The sequence below is a fragment of the Candoia aspera genome, chromosome 7, assembly GCF_035149785.1.
Source record: "Candoia aspera isolate rCanAsp1 chromosome 7, rCanAsp1.hap2, whole genome shotgun sequence".
NCBI lineage: Eukaryota > Metazoa > Chordata > Lepidosauria > Squamata > Boidae > Candoia > Candoia aspera.
The window spans coordinates 56087217-56106596 of record NC_086159.1 but is presented as its reverse complement, the minus strand read 5'-3'; the positions used below and the strand labels follow the sequence as shown (position 1 = coordinate 56106596).

The window sequence follows — 19380 nt, the reverse complement described above, 5'->3', positions numbered from 1 at the left end:
TGGGTCTCGAACTGCCAAACTTGCAACCTTCTGGTCGACAAGCCTAGCATCTTAACCGCGGAGCCACCATGCCCAAATTGCGTCATAATTGCATCATAATTTGTACAAATACAATGCTCTGCCTATTATGGAGTATCATGCAGGATCCAGTATGCTTTATTCTTTTTTTGCTATAAATATCTTGTCAGACCGGCTGAAGAAGAGGGCACTGATTATTTAAGCTTCTTGTTTTGTTAAAGCAAGCAGGGGCATTTTGGTGGGGTGGGGGTGGGTGAGAGAGGAGGTGTCAATAAAGTCAGAATCACAGCTGAGACTGCATGATTGAAACCCTACCCATTTTTTAAAAGAGTCACATGAGCTACCTTGATGTTTTTGACCCAGATGCCCCTGAAAGCTACCAACGTGAGTTGGTTAACTGTTGAGCCTAAGATCGGTTTATACTTTGAAAGCTAGAAATGAAAGATGAGAAACTGTTGATTTCTCTGCAGAGTTAGCACTCTGATCTGTGCTAACATCTTAACCGCTGAGCCACCATGCCCAAATTGCATCATAATTTGTACAAATACAATGCTCTGCCTATTATGGAGTATCATGCAGCATCCAGTATAGCCCTAGGCATATATCCACCAATGGCCAGAAATATAACCAAGCCCTTGGCTGGGGGAGCTGCATTGGATGCCAGCTTCTTTCAGGGTGCTGGTCACTACGTGCAAAACCCTGAAAGGCTCAGGGCTTGCGTATCTACATGGCCACCTTTCCCAGATGGCTTCTGTCAGGCCAATTGGGACAGTCCCAGAACACCTGCTGACGGTTCCCTCCTTTCATAATGGTGTGAGTTTCTGTCTTCCTTTGGAACAGCTTGCCCCCCATCTCCCCAAGGTGAGGATGGCTTCCTCTGGTGGCTTTCTAGAAGCTTGCAAACGCTTGGTTGTTCTGGAAGGCCTTCAGTGATTAACATGCACCTATCAGCACTGGAGTGCATTTTTCAGATTTTGCATTTATAATTAGTAGTAATTTTAATTCTAGTATCTGTAGATCACTTGGGTCTGCTTGGGTTAAGTCAGGAGATAAATCACATAAATACAATAAATGCATCTAGACCAGGAACACATCTCTTTTGAGAGTGAGGCCCACACTTGGCCTTTGGGGGCAACACTCTCAAGAAAAGTGTATTCAGGACAGAAACATGGATAAAATTAAGTTGAAGTCAATAGGGTTAGTCTCCATGAATTGACTAATCACTCTTCCAGTATATTACAAATTATAGTTGGGGGCAGTTTCTGGAGAGCTTTGGCACTACACTGAGGGTCATATCAATGCCTGGAGATTCTGGTCCTGCAGCCATGATTTAGGCTCTCACACCCTGATTATCTGTATTTGCAAAGACATCTATGGCTGTACTATAGCGTTAATACAAAACTAAGAAATGAGCATTCATTTTTGTCATCTGCTGTATCTTGAGGTATGAGAGACGGTCACTTTTTTTCTTTTGAGCTAATATGCAAAATCATCTTAACATTAAGAGATGAAATATACAAAAAGTATGCTGGTGAAACTGTTGAAGAGATCTAGATGAAACTATGTAGGGTTAATATTATAGAAATGGACTGTTGTACCTCTCTCTCTCATTCTGTCAAAATAAATAAATAAATAAGCAAGCAAGCAAGCATTTTTTTAAAAACTGAACCTAGAATTGACTCAGATCAAAACTTGGATTGTGTATATATTACAGTCACTGAATGTTAATGGTACATCTGATTTGCAACTATTGTAAAACTTCAACAACAGATATGTTTATAGGTCTATGGGAGCACTTATCTAGGCAACTACTATTAAGGGTCTAGAGTTATGAAACAGGAAACCGGTCGGCTTTTTTTTTATGTCGAAGTATAAAGCTTCAACTTATTTAACAAGCTCTTTTTTACCTTTGAACCCATCACCCCCTGCTGGAATAGTATGCTCATTACAATGGCCAAGACATAAAATGAAATACACAATTTAAACCTAGGAAATCTTAATCCCGGCAAAATATTTTATTTGCGAGCATTTATTATATGCATACAGAGTTCTTTAGTTTTAGAAGAGTTGAGTTGAATGAGTTTACAAGGTTTACACAGCCAACCTCCCCCCTCCCCCCCAATCTTTTGTGTGTATCTTCCTACATTTAGCATGCTACTAATTACATCACACTAAGTCAAAGCTTGGTACATAGCACTGAGTCAGCCCAGTGGTTAAACCAGGTTGTATATTTCTTATACAAACTGACAGCTGCTCTCCAGAATTTCACATAAAGGAACCGACCAGTCCTACCCAGAGACCAAGCCTGAAAATCTTTTGTACGCAAACCAGAAGTTCTATTAATGAAGAACATTTTCAACACAATCCTAGTTGTTACTAAGCTTTCACTCCTCAAAAGAATGCCAAATGAGAGATGTGCTGAGCAGATATAAAACTAGGTAGTTTCTTGGTTCATCCACTTCAATTTCAGGTGCATACATGTATAATTCACCAAAAACAGGTTCAGGAGTCCTTGATTTTTCTGTATCACATTAAAACTTCTGGGAATATATCATGGCTGCTGTCAACCTGAATCCTTGAGAAAGTATGCCATGATGAGGATATCACTGACTAGAAGACAAACTGGTAAGGCTGTTCCTCACCCTTTCCTCTACCCTCTCAAATGCTCCTTGCAATCTCTCTGATGGTCTTTCTCTCTGTGATTACACACTTAGACGCATGCACATGGTTCATTCTAGGCAGACAGGCACATGCCCAAAGAAATCAGTACGCTGTATGTGGTTTGCTGATCGAGTCCAGGAGCACTCCTAGAAACAAAGTATGCAGGGAGCTGGCACTTTGTTTGGCAAAAGACTAATTTCCCATTTATGTATATTATTATTTTAGTTAACAGCTGATTGAGAATCAGACACGATTGAATGGATTAAAAAAGAATGTATGAGGGAGAGGACAGAGATGTGCTTGCTGTATCTTGTCCTGCAACTCTATATTTGTTGCTGGGCAAACGTTAGCAGTTGTAAGCCTTCTTCACTCAAGTAGATTTGCCAAAGCTTCCACAAGTGGAGTTCTAAATCACAAGAGAACCTGCTTGCATACAGCAAACATCACATTGCTAAATACCCCTTGCAGGGTATATGAAGAGGGAAAAGGATCTGGAAATTAGGGGGTGGTCAGCAAACATGGCCTCTGTTCTAGCTTCAGAGGCAATTTACACTCTATGTGAATGAAGGTTCTCCATATGGCTTTCCTTTTTTGACTTAACTTGCATCAGCAGTATGGCGCAAGGGGAACTAACAAACCCAGAGAGTTACTGCAAAGCATAACAGAGCAGTTTGATTTTTTGGACTTCCAAAAGTCACTTGGAATTGTGCAACCCATGTCCTCATCACTCAGGGAATTAATTACAGCTCTTGATTTTTTAAGAATGCTGCAGGAAAGAGTAATATACAAGAAAAAAGAGCTTGTGCTAATGAAATTTTTAAAATCCTGGGTTCGCTGGTACAACAATTACATAAAATCAAATCATTAATCTGGGGGACAAAAGGCAACTGGGTCCCTATTACTAAAGGCCTTCGTTGCCCAGGGCAAACTGACCACACTCAACAACAAACCAACCTCCCAAAAAGACAGGATGAAAAGACTTCTGCATTCTTACAAGCTTTCAGTCCAACAAATTCACATTCTAAGCCTAAAGAGCAAAACGTGTCCTTATGCAAATATTGAAAAATAACAACAAATGTAAAGACTTTTACCCCCAAAACCCGTTGAAAGTTAAATGAAGACACTTCTGAGTCAAGCTCAACTACTTCTCTGGCTGAGGTGAATGAGAACCCAGGTCTAGAGATATGCATGTCCATACGTACTCTGAAGCACCAGTTTCCCTTCAGATCTGAAGCACTGGAAAGCCTTAATGGGTCCATTGAGATTGTTTTATTGGCAACAATACAGCTGGTCCTTTCCTTTTTCCAGGATATTTTTTTCAATGTCCAAGTCTAGCCTACAGTCCTGGAATTTCATCACTGTCTCCCACACAGGTACTAATCTTGCTTGGTACTGCTTAATGTTTTTCAGCATCAGCTGGAATTGGTAAGTGCTGCCACCTGTTGTGGCAATGAGAGCTAGAAGGCTTTTGAAAGAATCAGCCTAATTACTGTATGCTTGAGGGCAACTGCATGCTAATGCAAATATCTATGCCCAACTGTACTGCAATACTCTAAAGGCAAAGGGTTGGAATGTTATTGCACCCTTTAAAATCTCCCTGAGCGAATAAAAACATCAAAAGTGTATTTCCTACGCTATGCTATAATGGCACATGCAGGGAGATGCAATAAATGGAGTACTAAATTCTAAGTGCTCTGCTTGTGTGTGTGTATGCATATATTCATGGACTCTAAAATAGTACGATGCAGTATGAGATTCATACTATAGAGATACTATTAGTGTATTTTATTAGCTGACAAGTGTGGGAATTTTAACACAGCACATTTGAAGGCACCAGGTTGGGAAACGCCAGTATAAAACATAATGTTTACAACATATCCAATCAATATTTTGTTACTGAAGAATCTGTATAATGTCAAATAGAAATTAAAAAAAACAACTGAGGACTAGAAGAGAAGAGTGCAAAGCCCATGGTCTTCCAGATATTGTGGGATTCCAACTCTCATCAGAATTCACTCTCATGGCCAACAGCCATTGATAATGGGAAATACAGCCCACCATTTAGTGGCCTTAAGGTGACACATCCCTCCATAGCAGTGTTTCTCAACCTTGGCAGCTTGAAAATGTGTGGAGAATTCTGGGAGTTGAAGTCCACACATCTTCAAGCTGCCAAGGCTGAGAAACACTGCTCCATAAAATAATTTTTGAAGTATATGAATACACTGAGGTCCCTATCTTGAGAAACATCCTGCAACAAGAAATCATGAGCACTGAGAAGTGCGTAAGAATTAAAATCATAAATGATCGAGTTAGCAATACAAAAATCTTTGGATTCTGCCATTTAATACTGTTGATTTTGTTTTTAAAATGCCCCAATACAGTAGACATGCAGAGGACTTTGAAATAAGGCAAAACTCGGTTTCACAGCTTGATTCCCTTCCCATTAGGACATCATCTTTTTCTTGCACTCCACTGAGCAGAAAACCATTCCTTCTACCGGCATGAACTTCTGGCCAATCAGACACTTGCTGCAGCAGGAGCACAGAAAGCACTCTGTGGTTGCGTGCCAGTTGAAGCTGTTATAACTCACACGCTGAACTTCTGGGTCAATAGCATTGTGGCAGCCTTGGCAGACCTGGGGAATAAAGGAAACCAACACTCATTTCTTTCAGAGTTTGAAAGGTAATGAAGCTCAGAATATTTAACACAATATAGCCATAATTGACCAGTTGAAATTAGTCAACTTTTCTAGATCTAGGCCACAAAAATGCCAATGATCTCATTACTTGTAGTGTACTTGAATGCATGTGTATGTTTAGCATCTCAGTTCTTCCCCCTTGCAACAACACCATCTCGCACCACATTAAACCGATGTGAAGACTGCTTCACATTCAAAATGCTCTCTGAGGATAGTCTAGTTCAGACCTAAATTTAGTGCAGGATTTGAAAGTTATGGTTGGTCAAACAACCTATAGTGTTTTGATTCGAAGTTAAACCACAATGGGTGGTTTCCTAGTTGGGGTGGAAGCTCAGAAATGGAATGGATAATTTTTAATCAGCATTGTATAAATACCACAGTATCGAAATAATACAATGTATGATGTAAGCTTTACAGCAATATCATCACCATCATCACCATCATTGGAATGGATACTGCACTGATCACTCTCATAATGATCCATTATGAGGGTAGTGTGATCCTCCTTGTCCTGCTAAATACTTCAGCATCTGATATTATCAACCATCACATCCTGCTGAGTCATTTGCAAGGGTTGGTAATAGGGAGAATGTTTTACAGTGTTTCTGCTCCTTCCTTCCTAATTCCAGTCATTCATTGCTGGGGAAGAGGATCAAGACCTTGCGCATCCCAGTATGAGGTTTCCCAGGATTCAGCCCTTTTCCCTATTTTGTTCAAGATCTACATGATACATTTCTATCTTAGGTGAAAGAACAGGTGCCTGGAGGCTGTTAAGGGTCTGCACAGGGAATATCAACCAAGTAAGATAGAGTATTTATTAAAAAGCTGGCTGCTTCCAGGACACTCCTTCTGAAAGGACAGGCTTGCAATAGCCTGGACTAATGACTATTGCAGGAAGAGCAGGTGGAGGCCATGGCTAAGAAACCCTTTGCCCAGTTTCAGTGGATGAACCGGTTCCAGCCGTTCCTGGAACAGAGGGTGCTGGCCATGGCACTCATATCCTTGTCAAGACTTGACTCAAATACTGCAATGTGGTCTACACAGGACTGTACTCTTGAAGACTCTGGAAACTTCAAACAGTGTAGGATGCAGCTGCCCATTTGTCAACAAGCCACACCTATCACTGTCACATTAATCTGGTACTACTGTATAGGGGTTGCACTGGCAGCCAATTCAAGGTGCTAGTTATAATCTTTAAAGCCCTTTATAGTTTAGGACCTGATTATCTTTCAGACTATTTACTCTAAGTAGAATCTGCCTGCAATATATTCAAGCAGGGAAGGCATGTCATGAGTTTCCAGCAGGAACATGGAGATGAAATTGGCCCCTTCCCTGAGAATGTTTAGAAAACTTAATCATGACTGGCTGTTTCTGAAAGCCTTTGAGGAATGAAAGAATTGTGAGGTTAGAAAGTTTACTTCACTTTTCAGATCTTCACCCCCATGGTCTGTATTACATATCATCTCTTTGCATCCAGGTTATTTTCTAGTACAGGAATTCTGTGAGCCAACAAAACACAGACCGAAGAATTTTACATAGGCAACAGAGGACTGGGCTGTTCCTCTACACACATGCACTCACCCTTTTCTGGCCCTGTATATACATTATTGCTTAGTTTGTGCTTTTTTGGGGCCCTCATTCATTAATTCATTAATGTGGCTTTAGGATGCTTCAGCATGGCTGACTTAAAGCTGCTCACCAAAGTCAGAGTACAAAATTGTAACATAAAAAATAAATATCACAATAATTGTATACTCATCAAACCTAGATTGCAAACCAAAAATTGAAGATCTGAAAAGTCACCCTGCAAATTCAGAGACTGAACACCTGCAACTCAACAACATACATCTGTAATATACCTTACATTTGTGATCATCTATCCTTCAAAGCTGAACATTTATTGCTGGACAGTATTATTCTCTGATCTTCATATTTATTTGGCATGCTTACTTGCTTTTGCTCTGAATTTGCTCTAAAGCAATTCTAAACATAGCAATGACTTAATCTGTTTCACTGAGATAAATTCTATTCAAGATGACATTGTACACAGAACAAGATTTTTGCATATGGAAATAGCTGCTTTGCTCGGTGCTTCAAAGAAACTTCTGCTTGGATACCACATTATATAAACTGAAATCCCTATGCTATTGCTTGGCTGAATAAGCCATTAACTATGCTATAGTTGTATATGGACCTATGAGTTCCTTAATATAAAAAGGCACAGCTGAGTCATAGTAGATGAAACCTAACCACAAGAAGGAATACTTGACAAGATTTAAAACATTTAAAATTATTATTATAGTTGAGAAAAATCATCACATAAATTTAATATTAAGGTACAATTCTAATATTATTATTTTGTGGGATTATCTACATGCAAATCCCACAAAATGCAATAGAACTGATTTCTCAGTAGATCAAAACACTTACATGAGCAGTCAACAATTCATTCCTGTCAGATCTATTAGAACTAAGTGCCACTGAATTCAATAGTGCTTACTCCTAAGTAACTTATTGGGAATAAGAACTTCAACTTAAAGTTCCTGCCAACCTCTGATGCTTACGTATGTATATTCAGTTTTACAGTTCTTCTGGAATAATAAATTGCAGCAATATGATGGTTTCATTTCCAATAGACCAGAATTATTGAGAATTCTGGTTCATCATTCACAAATGCTACTGACCACCTCCTCTCATTTACCAACAGGAGCAGCTAAAGAGGAAGCAAACACTTCCTGTTACATATGAATCCTAGATTCTTACTTCTCTAATGAATCAAGGTCAAAGTATATCTTTGGATAAGACCCTGAGGATAAAGGAAGTGATAAACCAGATATCTTATATTACTTCTGCTTCACAAACTGGTGGGATATTTTAAACAATAAGATAATGGTTATTAATTTAAGACACCATACTTAACATTTCTTGGGGAGGACCACAGGGGATGCAGCAATGATGCAAAGTGAGCAACAGCATGTTAAGAACATGGGGGCCAGGATTTTCTGATTTTCTTGGTTTGGGGCAGGGGATTTGTTTTCCCACTCCATATTAATCATATCTGAAGGCTTATATTACAGTTTTCTTGAGTTTCCTATCCCAAAATAGAGGGGAAACTGTTGTTGATTTTCAGGAACTGTGTTCAGAGGGAGTTTTAGGGATCACACAAGATCACTGGGGTTCAACTTGCCTACCCTGTTCTGCATTCTTTGTAGTATTTACAGAGCATGCTCATATTTATAGGCATACACACAGATGCTCCCATAAAGAACACAGGAAGTTCTTTTGATTTACAGTATGTCCTACCTTTCCTCCAGGAGCTCATGGAGTCTTACATGGGGGTCTTCTTTCGTTTTTATTTTCATAACAGCAAGTCTGTGAGTAGGCTGGACTGAGAAAAAAATTGCCCCCAAATCACCCAAAGTGTTCTCATGGCTGAAGGCCACCTTGGGACTCAGTCTTCCTGATCCTAGACCAGTGCCTTAACTGCTACAGAACGCATAGTGTGTCAGACCACTGGTCCAGAATCATCAATACTTGCTAGTTAGTGGCTCTCCAGGACCTCAGGCAGGAGTTTTTTCAACCCTACCTAAAATTGAAATTGAACTTGGAACCATCTGACTGCAAAACACATGCCTTACTACTGAGCCATAGCCCTCCTTACTTCAGAGTTGTGCCCAGAACACCATACAAGGAAAACTAGAAATTAATAATCACATTGTTGATGTTAGAGCACTTGCTCCACTCTATAAATTCTTGTATGCTGCAGGAATAAGTCTCATCTTGTTTCTTCTCATCCAGACCCTTACAGTTGCCTGGCACCTAGTCAGAATTTCCACTGAATTCCTATCCAACCCAGAATGGTGATGTATAATTAGGTATCATAGCATAGAAATGATCCTGTAAGCTGAACTGAGATATGACCTTGCCCAACAGCTTCATATAGAGGTTGAATAACAGGAGAGAGAGGGTGACCAACTGTCTGGACAACCACTCCTCCCCATTACCATCAATTGGTATTGCCTGCTTAGGAAGGAGTGGAAACACTATAAAACCATGCCTCTGACCCTCAACACTTGCAGGCAGTCCTGGAGGATAGTGTGGGTGACAGTAGTCAAAGCTATCAAAAGCTCTAAAATGACCAGAAGGGGTACACTCCTACATCAAAGTCCTGATATAGGTCATCTACTAGGTGACCAGTGCACCATTTCTGCTCCATGCCCAGAATTCCTATTCTGAATCCTGAATGAAAAGCGCCCTGATAATCTGGTTCCTTTACAGGTATCTGTACTGGAGTACCATCACTTTCTCAAAAACCTAAAGGGGAAGATTGAAAATCAGCTATCAGTTCTACATTCTATATTATTGTATTATCTTAATTACAGTATGCCATCAAAAAGATATACAGTGTGTAAGATTGTACTGTCTCTTATTTTTCTCCTGGAGAATGGTATTTCAAGGAACTATTCCTGAAACAAGGTTCTGGGAAAGCCCATTTAAATATGTAACTTTACATAGTAGTTATATATTCCAGACAAAGCCAGACTTTCTTACCACAGCATGGTTCTTCACATAGCAGGGTTTGCAGATGGGCTTTTCATTAACCATGACATAGATTTCTCCAGCCAAGACACAGTCACAATCAAAACAGCAGAAATGCTTCAGATGCCAGTTTTGACCTTCAGCTTGTGTATACTCATTGTTGAAAATAAGCTACAGGAAAGACAAAGTTATCGGGCTCATATTAATCTAGTTGCACAATTAGTTCATCTGCTGTAGTAGAAGAAAATAAGATATACTTCCTGCATGCCCTGGTGTAACATCAGCTATTTAATACTTAGCATTCTTTAAACAAAACTTTATAGGGTCCCTTTTAAAACCAGTGAAAATAAAGATCAACCAGACTATCCAGGGAAAAAATAACAAATTATTTTTATACAGGGGTAAAAGACTGTAGCTTTCCAGTACCGCTCCTGGTGTTTCTGGGAATTTTAGCGTGGCAACATCTGATGCATTGAATTGGTTTTGCAGAACTGAATTCTCATTGAACTGATACTAGGATAATTGGTCTATGAGCCATACCATCTACACAGGAAGAAGGCATGTAACAGAAGTAAGAGAGGCACACATCAGGTTGAAGAATACCTGGACTGAGTTATAGCTAGGACAAAGCCTACTTATGAGCTTTCTGATGGACTACAGAATAGCTCTCAATTCAAAATAGCATTTCACTGACATAAGCTCAGAAAAGAAATTCAGGGGCTTTTTAAGGCCACTGTTCATAATGATTGCATCACAGTTGTGAAATTTATCTATGGAACCTAATAAGTCTGTCCATATCAGGAAAACTGTTTACTTGGATTTTGGCTAAGTTGATAAGAATTCATAGTCCTTGGGGATAGTCAAGGAAGATGTCAATTCAGTATTCAGCAGCGTTAGGGGAGGGAGGGGGGAATTCCATGCTAGGATCATTGTGAAAAGCAGTGAAAAATAAAAATGAGAACATTGCAATGGCAATAAAGAAAGCTATGATATGTTTGCATCTGAAATACCATGTACATTTAAAAAAGGATATAATAGAAATGGGGAAAAACGCAGAAGATGACAATCAACATTATTGGGGTTTTAACACCTTCCCTATGAGAATAGAATGTCTGGGATTCTTTGGGTTGGGAAAAAGTGACTGACAGAGAATCTGACTGAGATGTATAAAATAATGTAAAATACAGAGAAGGTGGAGACAGAGAAGTTTTTTCTCCCTCTCTTCAAACATGAGGACTAGAGTCATTCAATGAAGCTGAATGGAAGGTTTAGATAAAAGAAATCACTTCTTCACACAGTGCATAATTAACCTGTGGAATTCATTACCATAGGACCTGGTAATGGCCATTAATTTGGATGTCTTTAAAAAGGTAAAGGTTTCCCTTGACGTAAAGTCCAGTCGTGTCCGACTCTAGGGGGCGGTGCTCATCTCCGTTTCTAAGCCTTAGAGCCAGCGTTGTCCGGAGACACTTCCGGGTCATGTGGCCAGCATGACGACTCGGAACGCCGTTACCTTCCCGCCGAAGCGGTACCTATTGATCTACTCACATTGGCATGTTTTCGAACTGCTAGGTGAGCAGGAGCTGGGATTAACAACGGGAGCTCACCCCGCCGCGCGGTTTCGAACCGCCGACCTTCCGATCGACAGCTCAGCGGTTTAACCCGCAGCGCCACCGCGTCCCTTGTCTTTAAAAAGGCAGGGGATAAATTCATGGAGGATACTGTAGATATCCAAAGGGCTATTTGTCTGTCCTCTGGCCATTCTGAGAGGAAAAATGCTGCAATGAAATGGGCCTTGGCCAGATCCAGGAGGGCTGTTCTATCAAGAAGGTTCCTAAAAGCCTCCTAGGCAAATGGCCCATGCTCCATTTGCCAAAATTCAGCTGAATCCAATCTTCATTATGATGGCTTCTATGCCTCATTTTCTACTTCATTCAGTGCTGGCTGGTAGTAGCAAAGAATGCCTCTGAACTCAGGAACATGAGCACACACATGGTAGTTAAGGTCAACCTATGAAACTATTTGAAGAATTAAAGGAATTAATTTGCCAATGGAATTCAAAGGTGCATAGAGAGACTTAACTTTTTTTTCTCTTTGTACAAAAAGACGCTAGATGCTAGAATTGCTAAGGAGAACCATCACGCTCAGATGCTGACCAGAGGATATTGTTATGTCTGCTTGGCATCTGATGGCCAGTCTCGGGGGATAGAAAACTGGGCAAAAGGGATCCTTGCCTCATAGATCATTAGTTATTCTAGGCACTAAAGGACAACCAAGGAGAATCTTGCTCACCTCATCACATCCAGCACAGCGGGGTTTTTCACTGTCACAGTAGTGTCGGCCACAATAGAGTTTCCCATTTTTCCAGAAATAGATCATATCTACCAGGAGTTCGCTGCAGGTGCAGCAGACAAAACAAGCAGGATGCCAGAGTTTGTCATATCCAGCCCGCTCAGCATACACAGCTGGGTCACCTTCTTTCATATTTTGGTTGCACCGGAAGCAGAACTGCAAGGAAACCACAAAGTCACACTAGGGGAACTGAACTATTTCAGTTCAGTTCAGTTTAAGTGGGGAACTGAACTATTATTTATTAATTTACTTATTAATCACATATGTAGGCCACCCACTCAGAACAACTCTGAGTGGTGTATGGCCTAAAAATATAAAAAGTTAGTACAAGCACCAAAATGTGAAAGGGAAAAGATGTTCAAATTGGGTGATAATAAACACAACAACAGCTAAACCAACCTCATCGGTGTTACCTTAGCCCACTTCCCGGGGAAAGAGTCAGGTCTTTAAGGATTATCTAGAAAAGATAATTGAGGCTCAGGGCTCTTGGGGGGGCTGCTGTTCCAGAGGTCAGGTGCTACAACAGAGGAGGCACACTTCCTAGGAACCATTAAACGCTGCTGCTTAATAGTATCTTATAGGATGGGCAGACACCATGGGACAAAGATGGTCCCTCAAGTAACAAGGCCCTATGCCACAAAGGGCTTTATAGATGACAAATACCACCTTGAATTGCATCTGGAAGCCTGAGGGTAACCAGTACAGCTTGCATAGCAGAGTTGTTACATAAGCATGTTGTGGCTTGGCCATAACATGGCCATACCAGTAGCACCCTCCGCAAAGGATCGTTACCTTGTCGTGGTGCTGGAGCTTGAGCACCTCAATGATGCCATGAGCTAAACCGTGAAGGGCCACCCAAGACGGGAAGGTCATGACAGAGAGGTCAGACTAAATGCGATCCCTGGGGAAGGTAATGGCAACCCACCCCAGTATTCTTGCCGTGAAAACTAAATGGATCAGTACAACCAGAGATATGTCGGTATACCATCGGAAGATGAGACCCCCAGGTCGGAAGATGGTCAAAATGCTACTGGGGAGGAACAGAGGATGAGCTCAACTAGCCCCAGTCGTGATGACGCAGCTAGCTCAAAGCCGAAAGGACGGTTAGCGGCCGACGGTGCTGGTGGTGAACGGCGAATCCGATGTTCTAAGGATCAACACACCATTGGAACCTGGAATGTAAGATCTATGAGCCAGGGCAAATTGGATGTAGTTATTGGTGAGATGTCAAGATTAAAGATAGACATTCTGGGCGTCAGTGAACTGAAATGGACTGGAATGGGCCACTTCACATCAAATGACCACCAGATCTACTACTGTGGACAAGAGGACCACAGAAGAAATGGAGTAGCCTTCATAATTAATAGTAAAGTGGCTAAAGCAGTGCTTGGATACAACCCAAAAAACGACAGAATGATCTCAATTCGAATTCAGGGCAAGCCATCTAACATCACAGTGATCCAAATATACGCCCCAACCACAAATGCTGAAGAAGCTGAAGTAGAGCAGTTCTATGAGGATCTGCAGCACCTACTGGACAACACGCCTAAAAGAGATGTTATTTTCATCACAGGAGACTGGAATGCTAAGGTGGGCAGTCAAATGACACCTCGAATTACAGGTAAGTATGGCCTGGGAGAACAAAACAAAGCAGGACATAGGCTGATAGAATTTTGCCAAGACAATTCACTCTGCATAACAAACACTCTCTTCCAACAACCTAAGAGACGGCTTTATACATGGACTTCACCAGATGGACAACACCGAAATCAGATTGATTACATCCTTTGCAGCCAAAGGTGGCGGACATCTGTACAGTCGGTAAAAACTAGGCCTGGAGCTGACTGTAGTTCAGACCATGAACTTCTTCTTGCACAATTTAGGATCAGACTAAAGAGATTAGGGAAGACCCACAGATCAGCTAGATATGAGCTCATGAATATTCCTCAGGAATATGCAGTGGAGGTGAAGAATAGATTTAAGGGACTGGACTTAGTAGATAGGGTCCCGGAAGAACTCTGGACAGAAGTTGGCAGCATTGTTCAGGAGGCGGCAACAAAATACATCCCAAAGAAAGAGAAAACCAAGAAGGCAAAATGGCTGTCTGCTGAGACACTAGAAGTAGCCCAAGAAAGAAGGAAAGCAAAAGGCAACAGCGATAGGGGGAGATATGCCCAATTAAATGCAAAATTCCAGAGGTTAGCCAGAAGAGATAAGGAATTATTTTTAAACAAGCAATGCGCGGAAGTGGAAGAAGACAATAGAATAGGAAGGACAAGAGACCTCTTCCAGAAAATTAGAAACATTGGAGGTAAATTCCAGGCAAAAATGGGTATGATCAAAAACAAAGATGGCAAGGACCTAACAGAAGAAGAAGAGATCAAGAAAAGGTGGCAAGAATATACACAAGACCTGTATAGGAAGGATAACAATATCGGGGATAGCTTTGACGGTGTGGTCAGTGAGCTAGAGCCAGACATCCTGAAGAGTGAGGTTGAGTGGGCCTTAAGAAGCATTGCTAATAACAAGGCAGCAGGAGAAGACGGCATCCCAGCTGAACTGTTCAAAATCTTGCAAGATGATGCTGTCAAGGTAATGCATGCTATATGCCAGCAAATTTGGAAAACACAAGAATGGCCATCAGATTGGAAAAAATCAACTTATATCCCCATACCAAAAAAGGGAAACACTAAAGAATGTTCAAACTATCGAACAGTGGCACTCATTTCACATGCCAGTAAGGTAATGCTCAAGATCCTGCAAGGTAGACTTCAGCAGTTCATGGAGCGAGAATTGCCAGATGTACAGGCTGGGTTTAGAAAAGGCAGAGGAACTAGAGACCAAATTGCCAATATCCGCTGGATAATGGAAAAAGCCAGGGAGTTTCAGAAAAACATCTATTTCTGTTTTATTGACTATTCTAAAGCCTTTGACTGTGTGGACCATAACAAATTGTGGCAAGTTCTTAGTGGTATGGGGATACCAAGTCATCTTGTATGCCTCCTGAAGAATCTGTATAACGACCAAGTAGCAACAGTAAGAACAGACCACGGAACAACGGACTGGTTTAAGATTGGGAAAGGAGTACGGCAGGGCTGTATACTCTCACCCTACCTATTCAACTTGTATGCAGAACACATCATGCGACAAGCTGGTCTTGAGGAATCCAAGGCTGGAGTTAAAATCTCTGGAAGAAACATTAACAATCTCAGATATGCAGATGATACCACTTTGATGGCTGAAAGTGAAGAGGAACTGAGGAGCCTTATGATGAAGGTGAAAGAAGAAAGTGCAAAAGCTGGCTTGCAGCTAAACCTCAAAAAAACCAAGATTATGGCAACCAGCTTGATTGATAACTGGCAAATAGAGGGAGAAAATGTAGAAGCAGTGAAAGACTTTGTATTCCTAGGTGCAAAGATTACTGCAGATGCTGACTGCAGTCAGGAAATCAGAAGACGCTTAATCCTTGGGAGAAGAGCAATGACAAATCTCGATAAAATAGTTAAGAGCAGAGACATCACACTGACAACAAAGGCCCGCATAGTTAAAGCAATGGTGTTCCCTGTAGTAACATATGGCTGCGAGAGCTGGACCATAAGGAAGGCTGAGCGAAGGAAGATCGATGCTTTTGAACTGTGGTGTTGGAGGAAAATTCTGAGAGTGCCTTGGACTGCAAGAAGATCAAACCAGTCCATCCTCCAGGAAATAAAGCCAGACTGCTCACTTGAGGGAATGATATTAAAGGCAAAACTGAAATACTTTGGCCACATAATGAGAAGACAGGACACCCTGGAGAAGATGCTGATGCTAGGGAGAGTGGAAGGCAAAAGGAAGAGGGGCCGACCAAGGGCAAGATGGATGGATGATATTCTAGAGGTGACGGACTCGTCCCTGGGGGAGCTGGGGATGTTGACGACCGACAGGAAGCTCTGGCGTGGGCTGGTCCATGAAGTCACGAAGAGTCGGAAGCGACTAAACGAATAAACAACAACAACCAGTAGCACCACCACATTCTGGACTAGCTGAAGCTTCTGAGTCTCCTTGGAGATTTGTTCCAGTTCCATTCTCAGGTCAAAACTCTTTAAGATAAGTACTAGGTTTTGAACATTCACTCAAAATAGAGTAATCAGCTTCATACTAGCTTCTAGATGGTGATCCCTATAGACTAGATTCACGGATTGCCTAATGAGGGTTGGTTTGCATTGAACAAGATTAAAAAATCCAGCTACTGTGCTTTGCAAGTCATGGATTATGGCTCAGTATATATGAACCAGATCATATGGCATGTTCAGCAAACCATGGTTAAAACAGAACATACGTTCATCCAGCCAAGGGATATCACATTAGGAAAAAGGAGCTATATGACAGGGAAACAACCTCCCACCCAAGGAATAGAGGAATGTGCTTCCCCTTTGATGTACTGAGATACTACATTATATTTCAAAGCTTTGCAGAACATAGAAAAGCAATAAGAGAGAAATAGGGGTATTTCCCACAGAGACTCACTTATCTCACTAACATCATGGCCAGTTAATGACACCTCAATAATTAGTTTCATTACAGAGGAAAAATTCATTCAATATTCATTAAAAAAACAGACAAAGGGAAATTCTACAGTGTATCTTAAGTACTGCAAATTTAAAAGAGGAAAAAATGTTACTGCTGTCAATGTTAAGAGTTTCCTCAAGGAGGAAGGGAAGATGATTTGACTCCATTACAGTTTCATGTATTTACACCAGAAATTTGGAAAATTCACTAGACCCAGATCAAGCCAGGCAGAATGGCTGCATAGGTGATAAGCCTTCAATTACAGAATAGTTCATGATTTAGCGTGGGATGGAAATTCTATGCCCCTCTTGTGGTTTAAACTACAACTTCTAGCAGACCAATCGTAAGGCATACTGGGAATTGTAGCTGAAGAATGTGTGGAGTGCTAGTTGCTCGCCATTCCCCCTTTGCAGATTGCATTTATCAGATTAGATTAATGAACAATGTGAGAAAGTCAACGATCGTATCTCAGAGGCATTGTGGGAGCATAAACAACTTTGAGTAGCAGGGACAATCTTTCAGAATGTCCTAGAAGCAATACATGAAATCTAAATAAACTCCAAAATTCTTTTTAATCTATGCCCCAGCTCATGTTTTATTTAAACAAATCTTCTAAATTAGTTGTAAATCAGCCTGCAGTGTAGCAAAGAGTCCAAAGACGCCAGGGGCTGACCGAACTAGTTTTATAACGGTTTGAACCCAGACATTAGAAAACATTTACCGGAAACAGACAAGAATATTGTTGAAATTTTCTGGCATGGTTGCGAAGGAAATTTAGAACACAACCACTTCTTTTTTTAAAATGAAGTCCGGTTTGTCATTATACACGAAAAGAACATACTACAGTTCATAAACGGATGTCTTTCGTGAATTCCCTATCTTTTGGAAATTTTAGAACCATGCGGTGGGCAAAAGTCCCTGAAACAGCTGAGGTTGTTCGCTGCCTTCCAGAAGACTTCCTATTACCTTCCAAAGGTGAGCACGCTTTCAAAAAAGGCACTAGGCTGTAACCATCCACCATTTTTATTTTCTAAGAAGGCTTATGACATTTATATGGGACCCAAAGGCATTCTTGGAAATAAAGATTCTTGGAGACAACATACCAGTGTCATTTTTAAGTTTTTAACAATTCCAAATATATATTTTTGAAAGTCTGATGGGACAGGAAGCCTGGTGGGAATCCAAAGAAGGTATCAACAGACAAACGGGGGCCACAGGCATCATACTGGGAACCCCATGTTATTCAAAAGGCCACAGTTAAATAGTTGTTTCTGACCCTGGATTGCCTCAATCATTCAAGATTTTAACATTTTAACTAGGCAGAGCACTCAGTCTGGATTTCAGAAATTGACAATATATTTAAATTAGGAAGCAGATGTTTTGGGTCTTCTCTTTATGGCCACTCTGGAGAAAGAGAAAGAATAGGAAGCGTCCAAAGCTCAGATTACGAGTTTCATCATATTTTTCCCCACCACAACCACGTGAGGGATGCTGGGTTGAGAGTGTCTCCCCATGAACATCAACAAACTGAGGGGGGACTTGAACCTGGGTCTGCATACCACAGTGGCTTTCTAGTGTGTATCTTTGCTTGGTTCACTGATTGAAACAAACAGTGAGGAAGCTGTTAAGTTCCATTTTAAAGTGGAGGCAAAACACCTTCCTTTTAAATTAACTGGGAAAAGAGGAAACAAGATTGGCTTTCTTTTGTTGGCTTCCATTCAGTGTTCAGCTTCCTCTCTCCCCCTCTTGGGAGATTTGTTTTCCTGCAGGGTTATCAGTTTTCCTCTTGAAAAACATTTGAAAAAAATAACACAGCACACTACTTTGGGGAACTAATGGCTCTAATCTAAATATAGTGCGCTCACCAGTAAAAGACAAAATATTGATCTCTATGCAGGTCTCCAGTTGGGCATGTTATATTAATATTTTTGTAAAAGCTCTACCATCTTCTACATGGTCGAATTGCTCTCTATTGCTACGCAGAAGATATTCTAATTATGAAGTGGATATTTTGGGTCAGCTTTAGAAAAAAAAAACTGAGGCTGTCTCATAGATGGTGGCTACCCTTGAAGGCATTTAAGCAAAGCCTGCACTGCTACATCTCGGATACTTGGTAAAAGAAAGATTCTTGCACTGAGCATGGGGCTAGACTAGGTGACCTCTAAGGTCATTTTTCCATTAAAGTCTAACCAATAGTAAAAATTGTCAGATTCCGCGCTTCCCTCTCCCATCGGTAACGTCCAATCGGAGACATTTATTTTTGTTCTCTTAATTTTAGTTTGCAGAAAAACTGTCATGAGTACTGATGGCGAGCAGGAGGGGGCCTCTATCCAGGGGGGAAACGCATGCGTAGTACTGAGGAATTAAGCAGCCATTCAAAGAGACACAGATCAGACCTGCCTTAACTTTTGGGGTTTATCTGTCTGGATTTTTCCCACGCTTCTTCAGTTTGTTAGGATTCTGTCTTATGTAGCAGCAATAAACACTAGAGACCTACTCCTCGTCTCAGCATGATTCCTGACTGTTAGGACAAAAACGCCATGAAAAAACAACATCTGAAGGGA

The 19380-nt window shown here is 41.0% G+C and overlaps 1 protein-coding gene across 1 annotated transcript in view; it reads right to left on the bottom strand.

Moving 5' to 3' along the window:
• Positions 1-2020: 2020 nt before the first annotated feature.
• Positions 2021-19380, bottom strand: part of TES (testin LIM domain protein) — a 35268-nt gene continuing 17908 nt past the window's right edge. The window contains exons 5-8 of the mRNA XM_063309502.1: positions 12209-12424; positions 9929-10087; positions 3330-5314; positions 2021-3279 (exon numbers count right to left, since the gene is read on the bottom strand). Of these exons, the coding sequence (XP_063165572.1) occupies positions 5123-5314; positions 9929-10087; positions 12209-12424 (567 nt within the window). The 3' untranslated portion in view covers positions 2021-3279; positions 3330-5122. The remainder of the gene's footprint in view (positions 3280-3329; positions 5315-9928; positions 10088-12208; positions 12425-19380) is intronic.